Consider the following 19,463-nt stretch of genomic DNA (forward strand, 5'->3'; position numbering starts at 1 on the left):
AGACAGCTACAAGCAACATGAACAGATAATAAAGGAAACACAAGATACCCAGTTCAGTTTGAAGAAGAGAAGGATTGGTCAGAAATTTCTTTGTGTCAAGATGGGGAGGATGACCCCAGCGTTCTTCCAAGACAGTCACAAAAGCTCGCTCGGCCTCATCCAACATTTCTCACGCATATCTAGAGACCCCTCACATCTTTTTGCCACTCCAAGGGAAAAGCAGGTTCGTCATTTTCATCCAGAAAAAAAGGGCCGAGCTCCTTCAACAGCTCGGACCTTAAAAAAGTAGTTTTTAAAATCACGGAATGACTCGTCAAACATGGAAAATACCTTCTTTCCCTGGGTGGAACGAAAGGAGACCCAAGCTGACTTCTTTTTTACCACACCGGGCTTAGTCAAGACAAACAGATAGAAAAAGAGAGATTGGGAAGCAGGAATACCAAAACCATTGCACAACAATTGGAAAATTTTTATGAAACCCCAGGAATTGGGGTGAAGTTGAGAGGGAGCAACATTACAGGACCATAACAGGTCGGTTTCAAATTGAGTAAAAGGAAGGGTGATACCCAGCTGACTGAAGAAAAAATCATAAACATAAAAGAAAGGGCGATCATCAACAACCCGAGTAGAAAAGCAAACTCTCTCCTCAGAAGAGGGAGGGACAAGTTCATAATTCTTCTCATCACCAGGATTACTACAGACCCTATGAAACTGCCTAAGCTGCGCGCAAAACTCGGAATCAACCAAAAAGACACACATAAGAACCATCGAGTCCACCCAATCGGCCATGCCCTCGGGAACCTGGGAAGACATCTCTACAACGTTACTGCGAGAAGACATGAGGCCAACTAAATCCTACAATAAGAAAAGAAGAGTGGGTTACTAACAAAACATCTCGGATGAGGGGCAAAATAACTCGACAGACGAACAAACAGGAAAGGAAAACCCCAAGACTCAAACCAAAGCCTTGGGGCATCCTTTGGAGGCAGTAACAAAGCAAGGTATCAAGGAAAATCTACTTACGTCCCGGCATCTCGCAAACAAGAATAGAAGATCTCAAACAGCAAGCATTTTTCATAGGAGAAAGACAAAACACAAACAAAACAGAAAGTCATCTTCCTACAGTCTATCAGCAAGAAACAACAGCAAACATACCAGGCAAAATTCATCAAAGATGCAATCTTTTTTCAGAGTCAAACAAAATTATTATTCCAAAGCTTCAAGATCAAAAGCATTTCACAACATGCAAAGGCCCTAAAGGTATCAAGCAACAGGAAAAGCGAAAAAGACCATGCAAAAGACGAAGAAATTACGAGGCACACAGTGATCAGGCACAGCAAAAAGTAGAAAGATCTAAACTTTTCCCAACTAAGATAAAAACTTTCTCAAAACAGACACAAAAATGGCGTAGAGGGAGAAAGAAAGAAGAACCAAACTTGGGAAAATGAGAGAAAGCTGCAAAGAAAAGCAGAAAAGTGGAAGGCAAAATCCAGAATCACCCCTTCCCCCACGAAAAAGCAAAGTCACAAAGCAACGTCGCTGGGCTGAAACGCGAAAGCTACAGGCGGAGGCTTCAGAAAAATCAAAGAAAAAAGTTGAAAGTGAGAAAGTAAAGGGAGAAGTTACAAAGAAGAAGCGAAGAAGAGAAACCGTTTTTGATCAAGAAATTCAAAATAAAAGCCAAGAAAGCAAATAAATGCCAATTAAATGCGGATATTAAAACCGCTTGCGTTCCCAAAAAAAAAGCGCTGATATAAAAGCGCGCACTTTTAGGAAAAAACGTTCTACATGCAAAAGCTGCTACAAAAAGGAGTCGACAAAATGCTTGAGTTCGGCTTCGCTACAAGAAGGACCGAAGTCAAGGACTCGACCTCGACAAAGAAGACCGAGCTCAAGCAGGGGCACTGTTCATACCCTGGGTCGAGACATCTGACCTGGGATGATTGACGACAAAGCGACCGACCTCTTCAGGTCAAGTGGACCGACTTCTTCTTAAAGAACTCGGCCAAATCGACAGGAAAGCCCATAAAGGACCCAAGTAGAGGAACACGACCCAAATCCAAAGGCCGTCCAAACCTATAGAGATAAGGGCGGTTCCCTTGAAGATAAGCTGACTTCAACTCAAAGATAAAGATAAGATAAGATAACTAACTTATCTTATCTAGAAAGGTCACTCTACAACTACTATAAATACACTGGAGCACCCAGGTATAACTCATACTCTGATTCTACATAAAACCTGCTTAATACCCGTGCTAACTTAAGCATCGGAGTCTCTTGCAGGTACCCTCCACCCTCTGGTGAGGAAGGATTAGCAGTGCAGCAAGTCCAGCAAGTTAGACACAACAGCTCCGACTGCCACCGGCCAGCCGGACACGACATCTCCGACCAGTACGGAAGATCTCGTTCGAGATCGACCTCCAGTTTCAGGTAACCCTCGGAACAAGTATCATATTTAAGATTAACATTCTTATAATCTATGATCATGAAAAATATCATTTCCACCTTAATATAAAAAATAATTTGTGGCAAAAATAACTTAACAATGAAGATGATCATCTAAAAATTATAATTGGGCTTGGTGTATAAAAATTAAAAATAGATTTACAATAAGAACATGTAACACCAACCTACAAATAGTAAGTAGAGGTATTAGAAAAGAACAATTTTTTATGGTCCTCCTTGTATTTTTGTGTTAGACATTGTAAAAGATGACACATTTCGAGTATTTGAATGTGGAAGCTGGTGACAACAGTAAATAAGTAACTATGCAAATAACAAGAAAGCTCAAATAAAAAATTATTCAAGTTATAGAATATCATTTTTTGTGAATTTTCAATCTCTTTTATTAAGCTTCATTGGTCTGGTCTGCTGGTTACTGCGTATCATGATCGGAACAAAGAGAAAAGAGCGAGGCAAAGGGAAAGCTTAATTAGCAAAATAGAAATATGCCGCCAAAAAAGAGTAAGAAGAATCAGAATCAGAATCAGAAGCAGAATAAGCCCCACGCTTCGGCTTCCTCTGCTCCGAGGTTGCAGATTTCGGCCGATAACGAGAGCCGCCTCCGCCGCCTCCTTCTCAATTCGGCACCTGCGTCTGCTCCACCGCCTCCCCCCGCCGTTGACGATGCCACGTCATCCCTAACGAGGGCTCAGAAGGCCAAGAAGCTTAAATCTCTTTATGAGAAGCTCTCTTGCGAAGGTTTCACTAATCGCCACGTTGAGCTTGCTCTCTCCGCTCTCAAGGAAGCTGCTACTTTTGAATCAGCTCTTGATTGGTTATGCTTGAATTTGCCCGGCAACGAACTTCCACTCAAATTTTCTACTGGAACTTCCACTCATTCCACTCAAGGTAAAAGTTTGTAATGTTTGTTATTCAATTAACTTGTCGACTTTAGTTCGTATTGTGTATTGAGTTACTGATTGGAGTAATTGTATAAATTTTGCTGATATAATTTTATATTAAGACATTGATATTTTAGCTCCCGTTTTGTAATTTTGTTTTGAGTCTTGTTAGGGGGATCGGTTGGAGTTATATTTAATCCACGGGATGGTTCGGCTCCTGCGGAAAATGCATCTGATACGACTGAGGAGGAACAGGCGCCGGAATTTTCTGTTTTAATAGAGAGACATTGGAATGATGGTAGTTTAGATTCTGTACAAGCATCTCAAGCAGATTGGATAAAGAAATATGTTGAGCAACAGGAAGAGGAAGAGGAAAAGGTAATGATTGACAATCATTTGTATGAAGAATAAAACTGCTGTATATTATTGTCTCTGTAAAAGTTATCGATTTGATTTCGTGATATATTCAGGATGAATCTAAGACTTGGGAAGATGACATTTGTTATGGGGGTAGTGGCAGTGCCAAAAAGGAGGTACTTATATTTTCAAGCTTAAATTACATTGACCACCTTTTTACATTGTTATGGTTGGGTTTTAAGTAGGTTTAACCCTTCATGCTTCCTTTTTGTTTGAGGTACTCATTTTCTTTCTGTCTTCCTCTTTGTTGTTGGGTTTGGCATGTTTAGATTATAAGTTTCATTTCTTTTTAAAAGAATTCTGATCAGTCATATCAGTTGTCTTTGTAATTGTTTTCATTTTTTCAAACATTTATTAATAAATTTTGCAGTAAGCACTAGTAAAATGTGGTAACATTTGTTAATGGTAGTTAACTGATGCAAGTTCCTGGTTTGAGTGGCCTGACTGCTGAAGTTGTTTGCTTAAATAGTGCATTTTCTTGGTAGTTTGTTTGATCAGGTCAGTAATTCTATATACTAAAACAGGTCTGTGTCTGCATTATCCGGTTGAACAGGCTGTTTGTTAGAAAATTTAATGTCTTTGTTCTGCTTGGTCTCTATTAATGTTCTGGGAGAATGCAACATTGCTTGTTAATCTCTGATGAGTTTATCATTTGTTTCTATCTTAATAGTCCTGCGAACCTAGGCCATATGATGTTATTTCCAAGGAGTATCTTGCTGCAAGGTTAGAAGCTACAGATGCCAAGGAGAACAAGGACAAAAAACGTCAGGAGCAGGCAGGCAATGTGATCCGGAAACTGAAGCAAGAGTTGTCTGCTCTAGGTTAATTTGAATTTCTTTTTTTATTTCTATGTTTTTTTGACCTCCTTTTTTTTGTCGCATTTGATGATATGTTATACTGAGCAGGATTATCGGATGATGATTTGGCCTTACAGTATGAGCAACAAATCAGTTCTAACTATGAGAGAGCTTCATCTGGCCTGTCTGGCCATGAGCCCAACACAGGTGACACAGCAGGTTATTCAGAAACTAATTTGCCCTCTGGTGGAGCTGTAATTGATGGAAGTGATGTAGGGCATCGTAGCATGGAGGAAAATATTGATAAGTCTTCCTCACTGGTTGTACACATTGAAGAAAATTCTGTTGAAGGAGAGGCAGAAGAGGTGGAACTTGGTGGTTTCTTCTCCGAGGATGTATCATCTAATGAAATATTACCTCCTGATGTTTTGAGACTGCAGAAAGAAGAAAAATTTAAAAGACTTTTGGAAAGCAAGAATTTAGAAAATTTAGATGGCATCTGGAAGAAGGTAAGTTTGTAGGCTATTTATAATGGATCACGATGATTGATTTTAATTTTACTTTATGTGTCTTGACTGCCTTCCTGTTATTCTCAATATATTTCTGCTACATTAGAGTTCGAAGGAACGGTAATTGTTTTGGTTGGTGGATGCATTCATGGATATTATGAATATACTGCATGCTATATTTGAATGAAATTGACTCATACTACGGACTTATGGCTTTTGGGATAAGAGTATGTTTTTTATTTTTGTTTGGTTGGAAGAACATGGCCTTTGTAATGGGTTCAACTAACAGATGTTGTGCTAGTTTGGATTGGCTTTTTGAGTGAAAAAAGTACCCGTTTTTAAAAATAAAGTACTTTTATTCAATTTAAAACCTATTTGGAATATGTCTTTAAAAAAAAAAAAGCACTTTTATTAAAAAAAGCAAATTATTTGCTTTTTCTAAAAGCTAACAATACCTTGCTTTTAAAGAAAGCAGAAGCAAAAGACGTTTTTAATACTTGAAAACTCTTTAAGTCTATCCAAATGTAAAATAATTTTTGTCTGTTAAAAAAAGATTTTTTTAAAAAGATAAACAAAAGAAGTACTCTTTTCCAAAGTTAATCTAAACTGACCCGTTATGTATTTGTTGGTTTCTTTTTGTTTTGTTCCTATGTTTAGGAGGATTTCTAGTCCACCTTTATGTTATTCTTTTCCCTCTTCCTGTTAGTGCATTTCTTATGTCTTCTTTTATTTAAAAAGGAATTTAATAATTTTTTCTATCGTTTCTTCCTGAGCATCAAGTAGAAAGCAGTGTGTTTGTGCATTTTTGTTATATCTCTTGCTATAGTCTGATGGTATTTATCTCTGATGTTTTAATTTAAATAATAATAGGGGGATCCTAAAAAGATCCCAAAGGCAGTTCTTCATCAACTATGTCAGAAATCAGGCTGGGAAGCTCCAAAGTTCAATAAAATTCTTGGCAGGGGAAAAAATTTTGCCTACACTGTGACTGTATTGCGTAAAGCTAGTGGGAGGGGCAAGAACCGAAAAGCTGGGGGACTGGTCACACTTCAGCTTCCAGATCAGAATGAAATCTTTGAATCTGCAGAGGTGAGTCGTTCTTAATTGTTGACAGAAATTTGTGCATGGCCTGCACTCTTCATTTACTAGTTTATTTTTTATAAAAGTTGCACTCTTCATTTATTGCTCATAGCTTGATTGCAACCAATTGATGAAGTTTCAAGGGATCATTAGGAGTTATTTTGAAGCTAAGATACACCCTAAGAATAACTAACTTTTAGTCTAATCACTAGTCAATCTACATGACTATATTTGATCATATATTCTAACCCACCCTTGAGCTGAACCCATTTAGATTTCAGCTTGATCCAATTAAACACAGCGAAACAATGGCAAACTCAGCCAACCTGGCCAAATAGACCCCAACGTCTCAGCAACATATGCAAGAAGGAACCTTACCAATTAGGCCAAATGCAAGCAAGACAACTGCTTATCCACATAGAGGAGAGGCTACAGAGTGCACTGGATACACAACTAGATTTCCTTTACATGCTAGTCTTGTCAATTGTTATAGATGATATGAGAACAAATTCTCTGGTCCATACAACTTTGCAGTTTTACTGATTGCAGGATGCACAGAATAAGGTGGCAGCTTATGCTTTGTTACAAATGTTTCCTGACGTCCCAGTTCATCTCCCAATTACAGAGCCTTATGGTTCGCTTGTTATGAAGTGGATGGAAGGTTGTGTTTCTTTCTTATGTTTAAATTTTATTACGTTGAAACTTTGATTTCACCATTGTGTTTGGTTTAAATTCTTTAACCATAATGTATGTGCACTTCTCTTTTTTCATAAGATGATATCTGTTTTCAAAACTTACAGGAGAATCATTTGCCAAGCTAGAAGACAGTGAGGAAGATCATAGAACTAGTTTTGTGGATTCATTATTAAATGGTGATGGTTCTGGTGCAATTCCATCTGTTGAAGTTGCAGATCATAAGTCTCAACAAACAGATAATTTGGATAGACTCGGTGAAAATAAAACTTCGGCAATTGCCAGTCATCAGCCACCTACTCAGAGTAGGTTCATCCATTCTTATTTAATTTATTTTAGTTATTGAATTCATTCATTTATTCATTCATTTCCCTTTTGAATGGTTTTTCATGAATAAGCCTGACCTCAGCTTGAAACTGTGTTTCTTAGAAGTATAAAACTGTAAGATATCTGGCTGCATAGATTTTTATGGCTGCCTTTTGTCCTTAATTCCTTTATCTGGTAATTCGTACCTGCTTATCGCTCTTCTCGAAGAAATATTGACAGCTAACCTTGTTAGCCAATTCAGAGTTTGTTTTTATTTTTATTTTTTTTTGGGGTTAAAAAATAAATCAACAATCGAATAACTTGAAAGAAAGGTCTTGAGAAAAGTCCAATCATACAATCCTGAGCCATTTGCAAGAACAAAAGGTAAGACAAAAGCTTAAATTGGATTAAAATAAAATAGGTACTAGTGCTTTGATGGAGATCCTGAGCCTTATGTAATATTAATGTCCAAATTATGTGTCTTCTTCTCTACACATCTACTACACCAATATGTATGCAAAACCCAAGTTGGTATATTCCAGCTGCCATTAACAGAAGGAAGGAAACAGATGCTATTTTCGCAATGTTCTTTTGCTCGAGTAAAATAGCAGCAAGCTATGAATAAGTGCCTTCTCCTTCTCAGGTCCAAATCATCTATTCCCAAATATATAATCCCAAATTAACAAACGATTATGGCAACCAGGGGAATATTTGATCAGGTAGATATGCAACATTATTAAAGCTGAGTCCCTGTTTCTTTGGTTCCTCTTCAATATACCTCAGGTTACGTAGTATTAAATATATTGGGGTTCATCATACAAAACAACAAGGAAATACCTGGAGATGTAAAATATAGGATTGAATTTGAGTGCATGAAATAAGCCCTGTGCTTGAAGTGTTATGTATTATAAAAGTGTCACACTCAAGCGTCAAGCATAACAAAAAGAGTACTAGATAACTGCAAGACTTGCAGCGTTGTATGGGACTTGGTGTTGGCTTAGAAAACTCAACTAGAGAGTAAGCTCAATAAATAAAATGTTAGGAAGCTGCTTTGGATGAGTGGATAAATTAGATACGATAGGATTATAAACGAATGCATAGGAAGAAATGTTAAACTATAGACGAAACCATCAAGAGGAATTCATATATTCACATTATTGTCTAGATAAATGGTTTATGGTATGACATGATGGTGTAATTTGATGCATTTTAACCGACCCCACTCAAGTGGGAAATGAAGGGCATTCACAAAATTCAATTCATCAGCACCTGATTTTGATTAATATTTGAGTGAACATATAACAAATAAATTGGTCTTCTGGTAAAATTCAAGGGTTACTGGATATATGTTTGATTGATGGGTAAAAAAATGCATTTATCTGTCTTTTTTGACTCTTTGTTACTGTTGTTATTTTTATTATTGTTTATGAATATAAAATTTTCTTGTGCAGGAGATACATATAGCAAGGAAAATGAGAGTAATTATTTGAGACAGGTTCAAATTAATAAAATGAAAACACGTAGATACCAGGTTTGTCTAAGTTTTTATAATTTGTAAGTACTTTATATATAGTATATTAGCTGCTATTATTCATAAATTGTCAACTATTCCTATCCAATGAGTTTTCCGGCTGCAAATAGTTTGCGATTTGGAATGTCAATTCATTGAATGTAAGACAACGGACATGTAGTGCAAGTTTAGCAAGATTAATCATAAGATCATACTATCTCACAATTCAACATGATTTATGTTGCTTGGGTTTATCTTTTAAAATGACTGAGAAATAAAATGAGATGTATCCCATATATTTTAGCTTGGATGGATCTACTAGAGAAGTGATTCTTGTGTTACTGTTACCCAGGCTTTTGGTTAATTACACAGCTATAAGATTGTACTGTATTGAATTTGATTCATGGGTTGGAAAAGGAAGAATTTTACTTCCCCCCTCAAGTTTTCAAGAACTGTAATCAAATTGAACAAAGAGATTGGGACTCTTAATTACCAAGCAAACTAGTTTTTCTTCAGCTATTTGAGCTTAGATATCCAAGATGTTGTTGCCACATTATGGAAATCAATACCAGTAGAATTACAAGAAACCAAAGGCAAGAAAAAACATGGAGACACTGAAAAATGGAGTGGAAAAGAATGTCCCACCTTAGGGCTATTTGTGATCATCTTCCCTGAGGGTTGATATTGTACAAGACAACCAGTGAGAATTCAGCTTAAGTAACTAACTAAGCATTAAACTTAATAGTGCAATCATATGAAATACAGACGCTAGTTAAAGATAAAGAAATATTACTAGTGTGATAGGTAAAAGGTTTCCAGAATTTTGAAATTTCCAGACTATTTGGTGGAATTAGGAAAATTTTCAGCACTATTGGTCATATGATCCAATTGAAGTGTTTGAATGTATTGTATTATAAAATGTACAGGGAATCAGCCTCTTTATAGAGGAATTACAGAAATAGAAATAACTAGAAAATAGGAAAGAAGAAAAAAATACTAGCCTAAAATAAAGGAAATATTTCTAATCATAAAATTCCTAAAATTAAGCTAAACCCAAAAAGGAAAAGATTTATAATTAATTCTATTTACATAAGATTCATAAAAGGAATTAGGAATCTGATTTTGATTTGATTTAGTCAACACTCCCCCTCAAGCTGGCTTGAAGATATCATTCATTGACAGCTTGCTTATTATGCTATCAAAAGTCTTCTTGGGTAATCCTTTAGTTAGAATATCTGCTAATTGTTCCGTGGTTGGAATATATGAGATGCAAATCTGTCCTCTCTCAATCTTTTCCCTGATAAAATGCTTGTCAACTTCAACATGTTTAGTTCTATCATGCAACACTGGATTATGAGAAATGGAAATTGCAGATTTGTTGTCACAATACAACCGCATTGGTGGAGAAATGGAAACTTTTAGTTCTCGTAGGATTTTCTCTACCCATATTGCTTCACATATTCCATGAGCCACTGCTCTAAACTCAGCTTCTGCACTACTTCGTGCCACAACACTCTGTTTTTTACTCCTCCAACTAACCAGGTTTCCGCCAACAAAAGTACAATACCCAGATGTTGACCTTCTATCCATGACATTCCCAGCCCAATCTGCATCTGTATAAGCTTCTACTTGAAGATGTCCATGCTTTTTATAGAGTAACCCTTTCCCAGGCGACCCTTTCAAGTACCTTAGGATTCTAAAGACAGCATCCATGTGTTCTTGACCAGGTGAATGCATAAACTGGCTTACCATGCTCACAGCAAAGGCTATATCCGGACGTGTATGGGATAAATAGATTAGCCTCCCTACCAACCGCTGATATCTCCCTTTGTCCATTACATTTTCTGGTTCAGCTGGCTTCAATTTTAAGGCTCTATAGGTGTTTCAGCAGCTTTACAACCAAGTAATCCCGTCTCTTTTAAAAGATCTAGGATGTACTTTCGTTGGTTCATAAAAATGCCTTCCTTAGACCTTGCAAATTCAATTCCAAGGAAGTATTTTAATGAGCCAAGTTCTTTGATTTCAAATGCTTTGGCAAGCTTCTCCTTCAAGTCTTTTAGCTCCAAAAAGTCATCACCTGTCAGAATAATGTCATCCACATATACAATTAAGATGGCAGTTTTATTAGCTGCTGAATGCTTATAGAAAAGTGTATGGTCAGCTTGGCTTTGAGTATAACCAAGTCCCTTCACCACCATTCCAAGTCGTTCAAACCAAGCTCTTGGGGATTGTTTCAATCCATAGAGAGATTTCTTTAGTTTGCACACTTTATTCCTCCCTAGTTCAGCTTCAAATCCAGGTGGAAGTTTCATGAACACCTCTTCCTCTAGTTCCCCATTCAGGAAAGCATTCTTTATATCCAATTGGTGTAAAGGCCAATTGTAATTCGCAGCAAGAGATAAGAGAATTATACCTAGCTGAGAACTGAGTTTGGCAACTGGAGCAAAAGTCTCTCGATAGTCTACTCCATAGGTTTGTGTATATCCCCTAGCTACTAACCTAGCCTTATACCTCTCTATGCTTCCATCAGCATTGCATTTGATGGTAAAAACCCACCTGCAGCCAACCAATTTTGTATTCTGTGGCAGATCTACAATCTCCCAAGTTTCATTTTTCTTGAGTGCATGCCACTCTTCCATCACTGCTAATTTCCAGTTGGGATCATCTAGTGCTTCCTCTATGTTCCTAGGCTCAAACAGATTTGTAATTTTAGAAGTAAAAGCTCGATGTTTTTGAGAGAGATTTTGGTAAGAGACATAATTGGAAATAGGATGGTTGGTGCTGGTTTTAAGTACCTTTTTGGTGCAGGTTCTGGTTTCTTTCCTAAGGGTTATTGGCAAATTATTATTAGAAGTGACAATTTCAGATTTACCTGGAAGTTCCTGAAGTACTACAGTTGAGCCGTCTTCCGGGTTTTCAGATTGGGTTGGTACAGAGATGATGGGCTGGTCTCTAATCTTCTTGGGATATTTCCGAACATAACACCGAAGCTCCTTTTCTTGTGGTATTTCTTTTTCTGTTTGGATTCCAACTAATTCTGGCACAATTTCAGAATTGGTTTTCACATCTTGTTTTGCAATTGTTTCAGAATTTACTTGATTAGTGAAAGTTGTATCCTCAATATGTAAGATAGGAGTAGGTAAAGGTTCATGCAAAAAATTTTCTTCCCTTAGACTCTCCCCTTGAAGAGAATTTTTTTTGAAAAAAGGTTTCATGTTCCAAAAAAGTAACATCCATACTTACATGAAATTTCTTGGTGTGTGGATTGAAACATTTATAACCCTTTTGACTTGGGAAATAGCCAATAAAAATGCATTTTTCTGCCCTTGGATCAAGTTTACTTCGATATGAAGGTGTATGTAAAAATACAGTGCAACCAAATACTTTTAAAGGTAAGTCAGAATGCAATCTACATGCTGGAAAATTCTTTTTGAAAGTATCCAACGGTGTGCAGTAATTTAACACACGTGTGGGCATTCGATTTATGAGATAGGCTGCTGTTAGAACAGCATCTCCCCATAAATACTTTGGAACATTACCCTCAAACATAATGGCACGTGCTACTTCAAAAAGGTGTTTATTCTTCCTTTCAGCAATGCCATTTTGTTGGGGTGTATTGGGGCATGTAGATTGATGTTGAATACCTTTCTTTTGAAGAAATTCACCAAGATTTTTATTAAAGTATTCAGTGCCATTATCACTTCTTAATATTGAAATTTTTGTGTCAAATTGTGTTTCTACCATTGTTGAAAAATACTGAAAAATTTTAGAAACCTCAGATTTTTCATGCATGAGATAGATCCAACATAGTCGTGTGTGGTCATCAATAAAAGTTACAAACCATTTTTTTCCAAATTGAGTTGTTATTTTCGATGGACCCCATACATCACTATGAATCAAGTGGAAAGGTTTAGATGCATGATAAGGTTGAGAGTAATAAGGAACTCTATGACTCTTTGAACGGATACAACTTTCACATTTAAGTAAGGAAGAATCAATATTTTTAAACAAACTTGGAAACAAGTGTTTGAGATATGGAAAACTAGGGTGTCCTAGTCTATTGTGCCAGAGAATTATTTGGTCCTTTATAGGCATAGAACTTATACCACTAAATCTTTGAGCTATTTTATCCTCCGAAATATCCTCAAAGTGATAAAGCCCATCCATCATCTTAGCACTGCCAATCATCTTCCCCGAAGTCCAGTCCTGAAAAATACCATGAGTGTCAAAGAATGTCACAGCACAATTGGAATCCTTGCAGATTTTACAAATAGAGAGAAGATTACAAGAAAGCTTTGGTACATGTAGGACATTTCTTAGGTCAATGTTTTTGGACAGTTTAATTGTACCTTTTCCAGCAATAGATGAAAAACTACCATCAGCAACTCTAATTTTTTCATTTTCAAAGCAAGGAGAATAAGTTTTAAATAAAGGAGAGAGACTGGTCATATGGTCAGATGTACCTGAATCGACAATCCATGGTGCATTCAAGTTTGAGGTGCAGTTAAGGGACATAGGAATACTAAAATTACCTGTTTGAGCCAAAGAACCACTAGGAGTACTAGACACAGAACTGGAATTTAACAGCCTTATGAGCTGCTCAACCTGTTCCTTACTCAATGATGATTTTTCAGCCTCATGAGCAGTTGGGGTAGAGCGTATTTTGAGACCAGGTTTGCTGCCTTTAAGGTGTGCTGGTTTTCCATGAATCTTCCAGCAGGTTTCTCGGGTGTGACGAGGTTTATTGCAGTGGTCACACCAAAGATTGGAGGGGTGCTTCTGATTTGATGAACTTTTAAGTGTAGCAGGTGCCACTAAGAGTGCATTAGACTCCAAAGTCTGTTCAGTCTTGCCTTTTCCCATCATCACAGCTCTACGAGTTTCTTCTCTTCTAACTTCAGCAAATACTTCTCCAATTGAGGGTAGGATTGCTCTTCCAATAATTCTGCCACGAACTTCATCTAGCTCCACGTTAAGGCCTGCAAGAAACTGGAATATCCTCCCTTCTTCCACTGTTTGTTGGTGGTGTTTGGCATCAGCGGCTGAATTCCACTTGTAGTTATTAAAGTGGTCAAGATCCTGCCACACCCGCTTCAATGTGTGGAAATATTTGGTGACATTGTCATCCCCTTGTTGAATTTCTCTAGCTTTTAGAGTAAGTTCATAAATCTGGGATTTATTCCCAAGATCAGAGTACATCTCCTTGACACTATCCCACAATTCTTTGGCTGTGGTATAGTACATGTAGTTACTGCTGATATCCTCATCCATTGAGTTCACCAGCCATGTCATCACCATGGAATTTTCGGTATCCCACACATGATATTGTGAGTCAGTGATGTTAGGCTGGCTTCGCTCACCGGTGAGATATCCAATCTTCCCTCTTCCACGGATATACATCTGAACTGATTGAGACCACCTAAGGTAGTTTGACCCATTGAGTCGAAATGTGGTGATCTGAACTGAATGGGAGTCACCACTAACTAGTATCCGTTGCTCAGATTTTAAATCTGATGGAGTAGGAGTGGTGTTCTCCTTCTGTTCAGGATTAATGACTGAGGAACTGTCAGCCATAGCTATAAATCAGAGGCACAGTGCAGAGATCCTGCTCTGATACCAAATTGAAGTGTTTGAATGTATTGTATTATAAAATGTACAGGGAATCAGCCTCTTTATAGAGGAATTACAGAAATAGAAATAACTAGAAAATAGGAAAGAAGAAAAAAATACTAGCCTAAAATAAAGGAAATATTTCTAATCATAAAATCCCTAAAATTAAGCTAAACCCAAAAAGGAAAAGATTTATAATTAATTCTATTTACATAAGATTCATAAAAGGAATTAGGAATCTGATTTTGATTTGATTTAGTCAACAGATCCCATGCCTGGAATCGAAACACCAGGATCTACAAAAGGGTTTATCCAAGAGAAGGCTGAAATGATCCCTTTTTGAATTCAGTTTCTGTTGGTATTTAGCTAGTGTTATTAAAAATTATTATTAACAGGATAAGAGAAATGATATTAGAATAATGGCTAGTCAATTGACCTGAATTTTATATGTTTATTAACTCTTGACTTTTAATCTCAAAATTCCTTGATAAATAAGGAAATAAATAACTTCCTTGAGTAAGATAAACAAGGATGCAATAAAATTATAGACAAATAAGGAGCAATAAAATCCCTTGAGTAAGATAAATTCCTAACAAGATAGGGTCTCAAAAATTATAGTAACAAAATCATCCTTAAAATGACATAAATTGATGCAGTTTATTAGATATCATTCTCTGTCTCTTAAAGATTTTTTGTGAATATTTCACATATATCATGGTCAATGGCATTCCTTGAGGTTGAAAATTTCCAAAATTTCAGTTCAATTGCAAAAGATATCTTAGGTATTGACATTGGCAACTATTTTGAGCTGCAGGATATGTTGAAAATGCGAGCTACACTTCCTATTGCTGCAATAAAAGCTGATATATTGAAACTGTTGAACAAAAATGATGTTCTTGTTGTTTGTGGAGAAACAGGCTCTGGAAAGACAACTCAGGTGATTGTTTAGCTACAGCTGCTGATGAGTTTTTACCTGTTGTATTGACTAATGTTTGTGTTTTCAGTCGTCGACACACTTCTTTTTTATAGACTTTGTGAATGGATTTGTCTATAGTTCTTCTCTGATTAGCATTTAATGTAGGTTCCACAATTTTTATTGGACGACATGATCGAGTCAGGACATGGTGGACATTGTAATATTATATGCACACAACCAAGGAGAATAGCGGTGGGTACAAAATCAGCTTATTTCCCCAATATATTATCTACTACATTCTTCGATTGTTGGATTGGCAGTCTTATCTATCCTACTTTCACTATGATCGAGATGTCTACTTAGTAACAGTTTTCTTGTAACATGTTAAGGCTAGGCTGTTTGATATGGAATGCTGCATTTTTCCAAAATCGATGGACTGTGTAGTTGCAGAATGTAGACCTGATACATTATCTTAAAATTAAATGAAGCAATTTGAAATCATCTAGATTAGATGTGATAATTTCATATATGATTTATTATAACTTGGTGAATTAAGAGGTGTATTGTTGTCCAAAGAAGGAATGGGGCTTGGATTTTGGCAATCATCTAAAACCGTAGTCTTGGTGGCTAAATCACTATCACCTTTTTCAGAACTGGTGTACCACTTAGAGTGAGCTACTGTCCAAGGAAATTGTTAAAAAATAGAGAATATTTTGTAATATCTACGTCATATCTTAACATATCAAATAATATCTCTTAGGATTAGTTTCGGTATATATCATTATTCTCTGATTATTTGCTTATTTGATAGGATTAGGGATTTCCTATTATTATAAATAGGTGTTGGTGCTCCTCATGTAACACAATAATACAAGTATACAACTATATCAGGTTTTCAAATTGTTCATAGTGTCTGGTGTTCTTTGTCCTTCTTCCATATCTAAAACCCACAACCTCAACATCGTATCAGAGCGATACCATCCTTCATGACTTGTGGCCTCCCTTTACGCTGCCAGGATCCCAAAATATCGAACTATGTCGTCTATATTACCTCAATAGACATCAATCACCAACTTTTTTCTTCTAACCCTGACAAAAGGTTATGGTCTCTTGATTCCTTTGGAAGTTTTAGTTGTAAATCATTTTGTAATTTCTAACTCATCCTCGAATACAGCCTCTTTCATTTTTGACAAAACCTATTTGGAAGTCCAAAGCATCCTCTAAACAGAGTTAACATCAATGACATGTTGCAGGTTCGAAGGTCACAATAGGCTATCTCGCTTGATGTGTGTGTTATGTGTGAGGAAAATTCAGACTCAAATTCACTTCTGTTTTTGCGTTGCCCCTTGTTAGTGTTTTTGTGGAACAATTTGTTTGGTATCTTTGATGAGTGTTGGGGTGCGTCTTGCAACCTTAGATCAGTTTCTCTTGGCTTGATTTGTTTGTTTTGAGAGTAGGAAAGTGGCAAATAAATCATTGTGGCACCGTGCAGTATATACCACTATTTGGAGTATTTGGCTGGAGCATAATCCATGCACCTTCTATGACAAAATTTATGATAAGCAAGTTTTATGTGATAGGACTAGATATCTAGCATTTATTGGTGTAAGCTCATAATCTTTATAGAGAAGGCTTTCCTTATCTGACATGTTTATAGATTGGAAAGTAATGCTTTATAGATTACTTTTTTTTTTTGGCTCTTGTATAGAGATCTTCTTATCCTATTTCTTATATTATTCTTCTCTCCATGGGTTGAGCTTGGTAGTGCAACTAGGACCAGGTTTTGTTCCTCAGGAGTGCAGACTGCAAGTACTATCCTTTCATGGGAACAGGTCAGTGTGCGTTGGTGGTGGTTGGAGTGGGGGGGTTGAGGGAGTGGTGTATGTGAGTATTAATGTAGGGTGTAACCGGGGCTTTGACTGTACTACATTTAGAATAGGTCTGCATTTGGTGAATAGAGCAGGGAGGAGGGATTAGTGGAGACAGAGGAGGTGAAATTGATGGGATCCAAAATATAGGAAACACTGCAGTGGAATAATTGACATAAAAGTTATCATGGATGGTACCACTCTAATTCCAAATTAAATTTGTTGGAGGATACAAGAAAACTGGAAGTGAAACAACATATGTGGAAATAAATACAAGCAACTTTCAATATCACATTTAATACTTGGTTATTCCCAAGACTTCATTTTATTGTGCCATGGTGCCATAATAATAACATGGCAGCATCAGTAACACATTCCCATGCTAAAGACATTAACTAATCTATATGCTTAGTTATGTTCCATCAGCATCAGCATGTGTTCTCATAGCACACTCAGACTCAGTCATAGTGTGAATAATCTATAATATAGGTTCCGCTCTTATTGGATTTTTTATTTAATTTAAAAAAAAAAAACAAGATACTTAACAGCAAATGTTGGTTTCCTGCCTATGTTATAGTCTCACTCGGCTCACTAGTGTCTAACTTTTCTAACAGATGTTAGACTTAATCTGCCAAAACTTTCCTTGCTTTCATTATAATTTTATGCTTTTGCTACCACTTTTGTTTGGATAAATTTAAAGCGACGTTTTCCACTTATTACTTTTGGCTTATGTTTTTCTCATCGTGTTTCAGGCAATTTCAGTAGCCGAAAGGGTAGCCGATGAGCGGTGTGAACCTTCACCAGGCTCAGAGGGTTCCTTGGTTGGTTATCAAGTTCGACTCGACAGTGCCAGGTGCTCATTTGTCTATTCAACATATTCTTGCTAAATGCTTATTATTGTATTAAAATTGGGCTCATCAATCCAACTCCCATAGACGATGAATTTCTGGTTTTGTTGTCTATTCTTACTCTTGTGATACTGAATTGCTTCCTTTCTTTTATTTACTTTATTCAGATTCGGACTTTAAACCATGGTTTATCAGTTTTTGCTATTAATAGAAGAAAATAGGAGGATGATCTCTTATCCTTCCATCTTCTTGTGTAGAAAGAAGAAGAAATTTGTTAGGGGGTAGAAAAAGATTTGACATAAAAGCCAACAATGTTCTCAGTAGAAAATATGTTTTATCCAAAAAAAAAAAGAAAAGAAAAAAAAAATCTTAGATTTGAAATATGTGTTAGTATGGAGTACCTTGGATGGATGTACAAAAGTATTCTAAAAGGGAAATGAAATATTGCACTAACTTTATCTTTCCCGTATGTGCTTATTCTTTGCTTTCTGGGTAATTGCATTTACAGAGTGTAAATTACTTTTGTCATGATAGGAATGAGAGAACTAGGCTTCTGTTCTGTACAACAGGCATCCTTCTCAGAAAATTGATGGTATGTTATGCTGTTATATAGTATGGGCAGCCTGTATTCAGCTTGTATTCTATTGTATGCAAGCATTTTAATGAGGACCAGTGCAAATTCAAAGCTTTTGTTGTTTTGTTTTCGGAACTCCGGTCTCTATTAAGAGTATCCTTGCAGTCTTTAAAGAAATTGTTTTGTATTTTAATAGTTATTCAACTATAATTTCATTTTTATTGAATTTTAAGCTATTCTTTGATGTTTTCGAATTTCAGGGAGACCAAAGTTTGACTGGCATCACTCATATCATAGTTGATGAAGTTCACGAGAGGTCTCTATTGGTCAGTTTAATCAATTGAAATGGTTTGCAGTTATCATTTTTTATGCCTTGGCTGATTGGATCTTTGTAGGTTTTTGTAAGATATCTATGAATGCCATGTTGAAAGTATGTAAGTTTGTAAGATATAGATGATGCCATTAACAAAGTAGGTATCTTTGTTGTTTTATTGCTTGTTTTAATTCTGAAAGTGTTAGATCAAAACAATTTAGATACTGGAGGAAAAAGTATTTTGTGAATATAATAAGGAGTTTCACATGATTATATCTACAGATTAAAGTTAATTTTTATCGTAGTGTTGGGTTAAACAAAACTAATAATGTGGACAGAATATACATATTGATGTACTTAAAGTTTTGTGTTAGATTTTTTGGATTGAATTAGATGCACGCCTAATCTCGTTCTTATTAGGCATTAGAGTCTATCCTATGTATAGCACTGTGCCTTCTGTAGATATATAGTCCTGCTAACTTGATTCTAGATGTTCATTCTTGGGCAAGAGTTGGATGTGCCAAGTCCCACGGGCATATGACCTAATTATTTATAATAACTTGCACAATCCTCTTCCTTAGAATTGCTTGTGGGGTTGAGTGAGGGCTAGGTCTAATCTCAATTCTAACAAGGAGGACACCTGATCCTCTGTTTCTGCAATATTACATAGGAATTCTA

General features: G+C 36.4%; 1 protein-coding gene across 1 annotated transcript in view; it reads left to right on the top strand.

The window, feature by feature from the left end:
• The window catches only part of LOC107612656 (DExH-box ATP-dependent RNA helicase DExH7, chloroplastic), a gene marked incomplete at its 5' end in the record, with an annotated part of 31,310 nt that continues 14,825 nt past the window's right edge, over positions 2,979–19,463 (top strand). The window contains 14 exon segments of the mRNA XM_021109568.1: positions 2,979–3,351; positions 3,508–3,722; positions 3,815–3,877; positions 4,432–4,582; positions 4,667–5,067; positions 5,938–6,156; positions 6,697–6,808; positions 6,948–7,145; positions 8,598–8,677; positions 15,081–15,203; positions 15,348–15,434; positions 17,803–17,903; positions 18,433–18,490; positions 18,733–18,798. Coding sequence (XP_020965227.1) covers positions 2,979–3,351; positions 3,508–3,722; positions 3,815–3,877; positions 4,432–4,582; positions 4,667–5,067; positions 5,938–6,156; positions 6,697–6,808; positions 6,948–7,145; positions 8,598–8,677; positions 15,081–15,203; positions 15,348–15,434; positions 17,803–17,903; positions 18,433–18,490; positions 18,733–18,798 — 2,247 coding nt within the window.

This window comes from Arachis ipaensis, chromosome B08 (genome assembly GCF_000816755.2).
Source record: "Arachis ipaensis cultivar K30076 chromosome B08, Araip1.1, whole genome shotgun sequence".
Classification (NCBI taxonomy): Eukaryota; Viridiplantae; Streptophyta; class Magnoliopsida; order Fabales; family Fabaceae; genus Arachis; species Arachis ipaensis.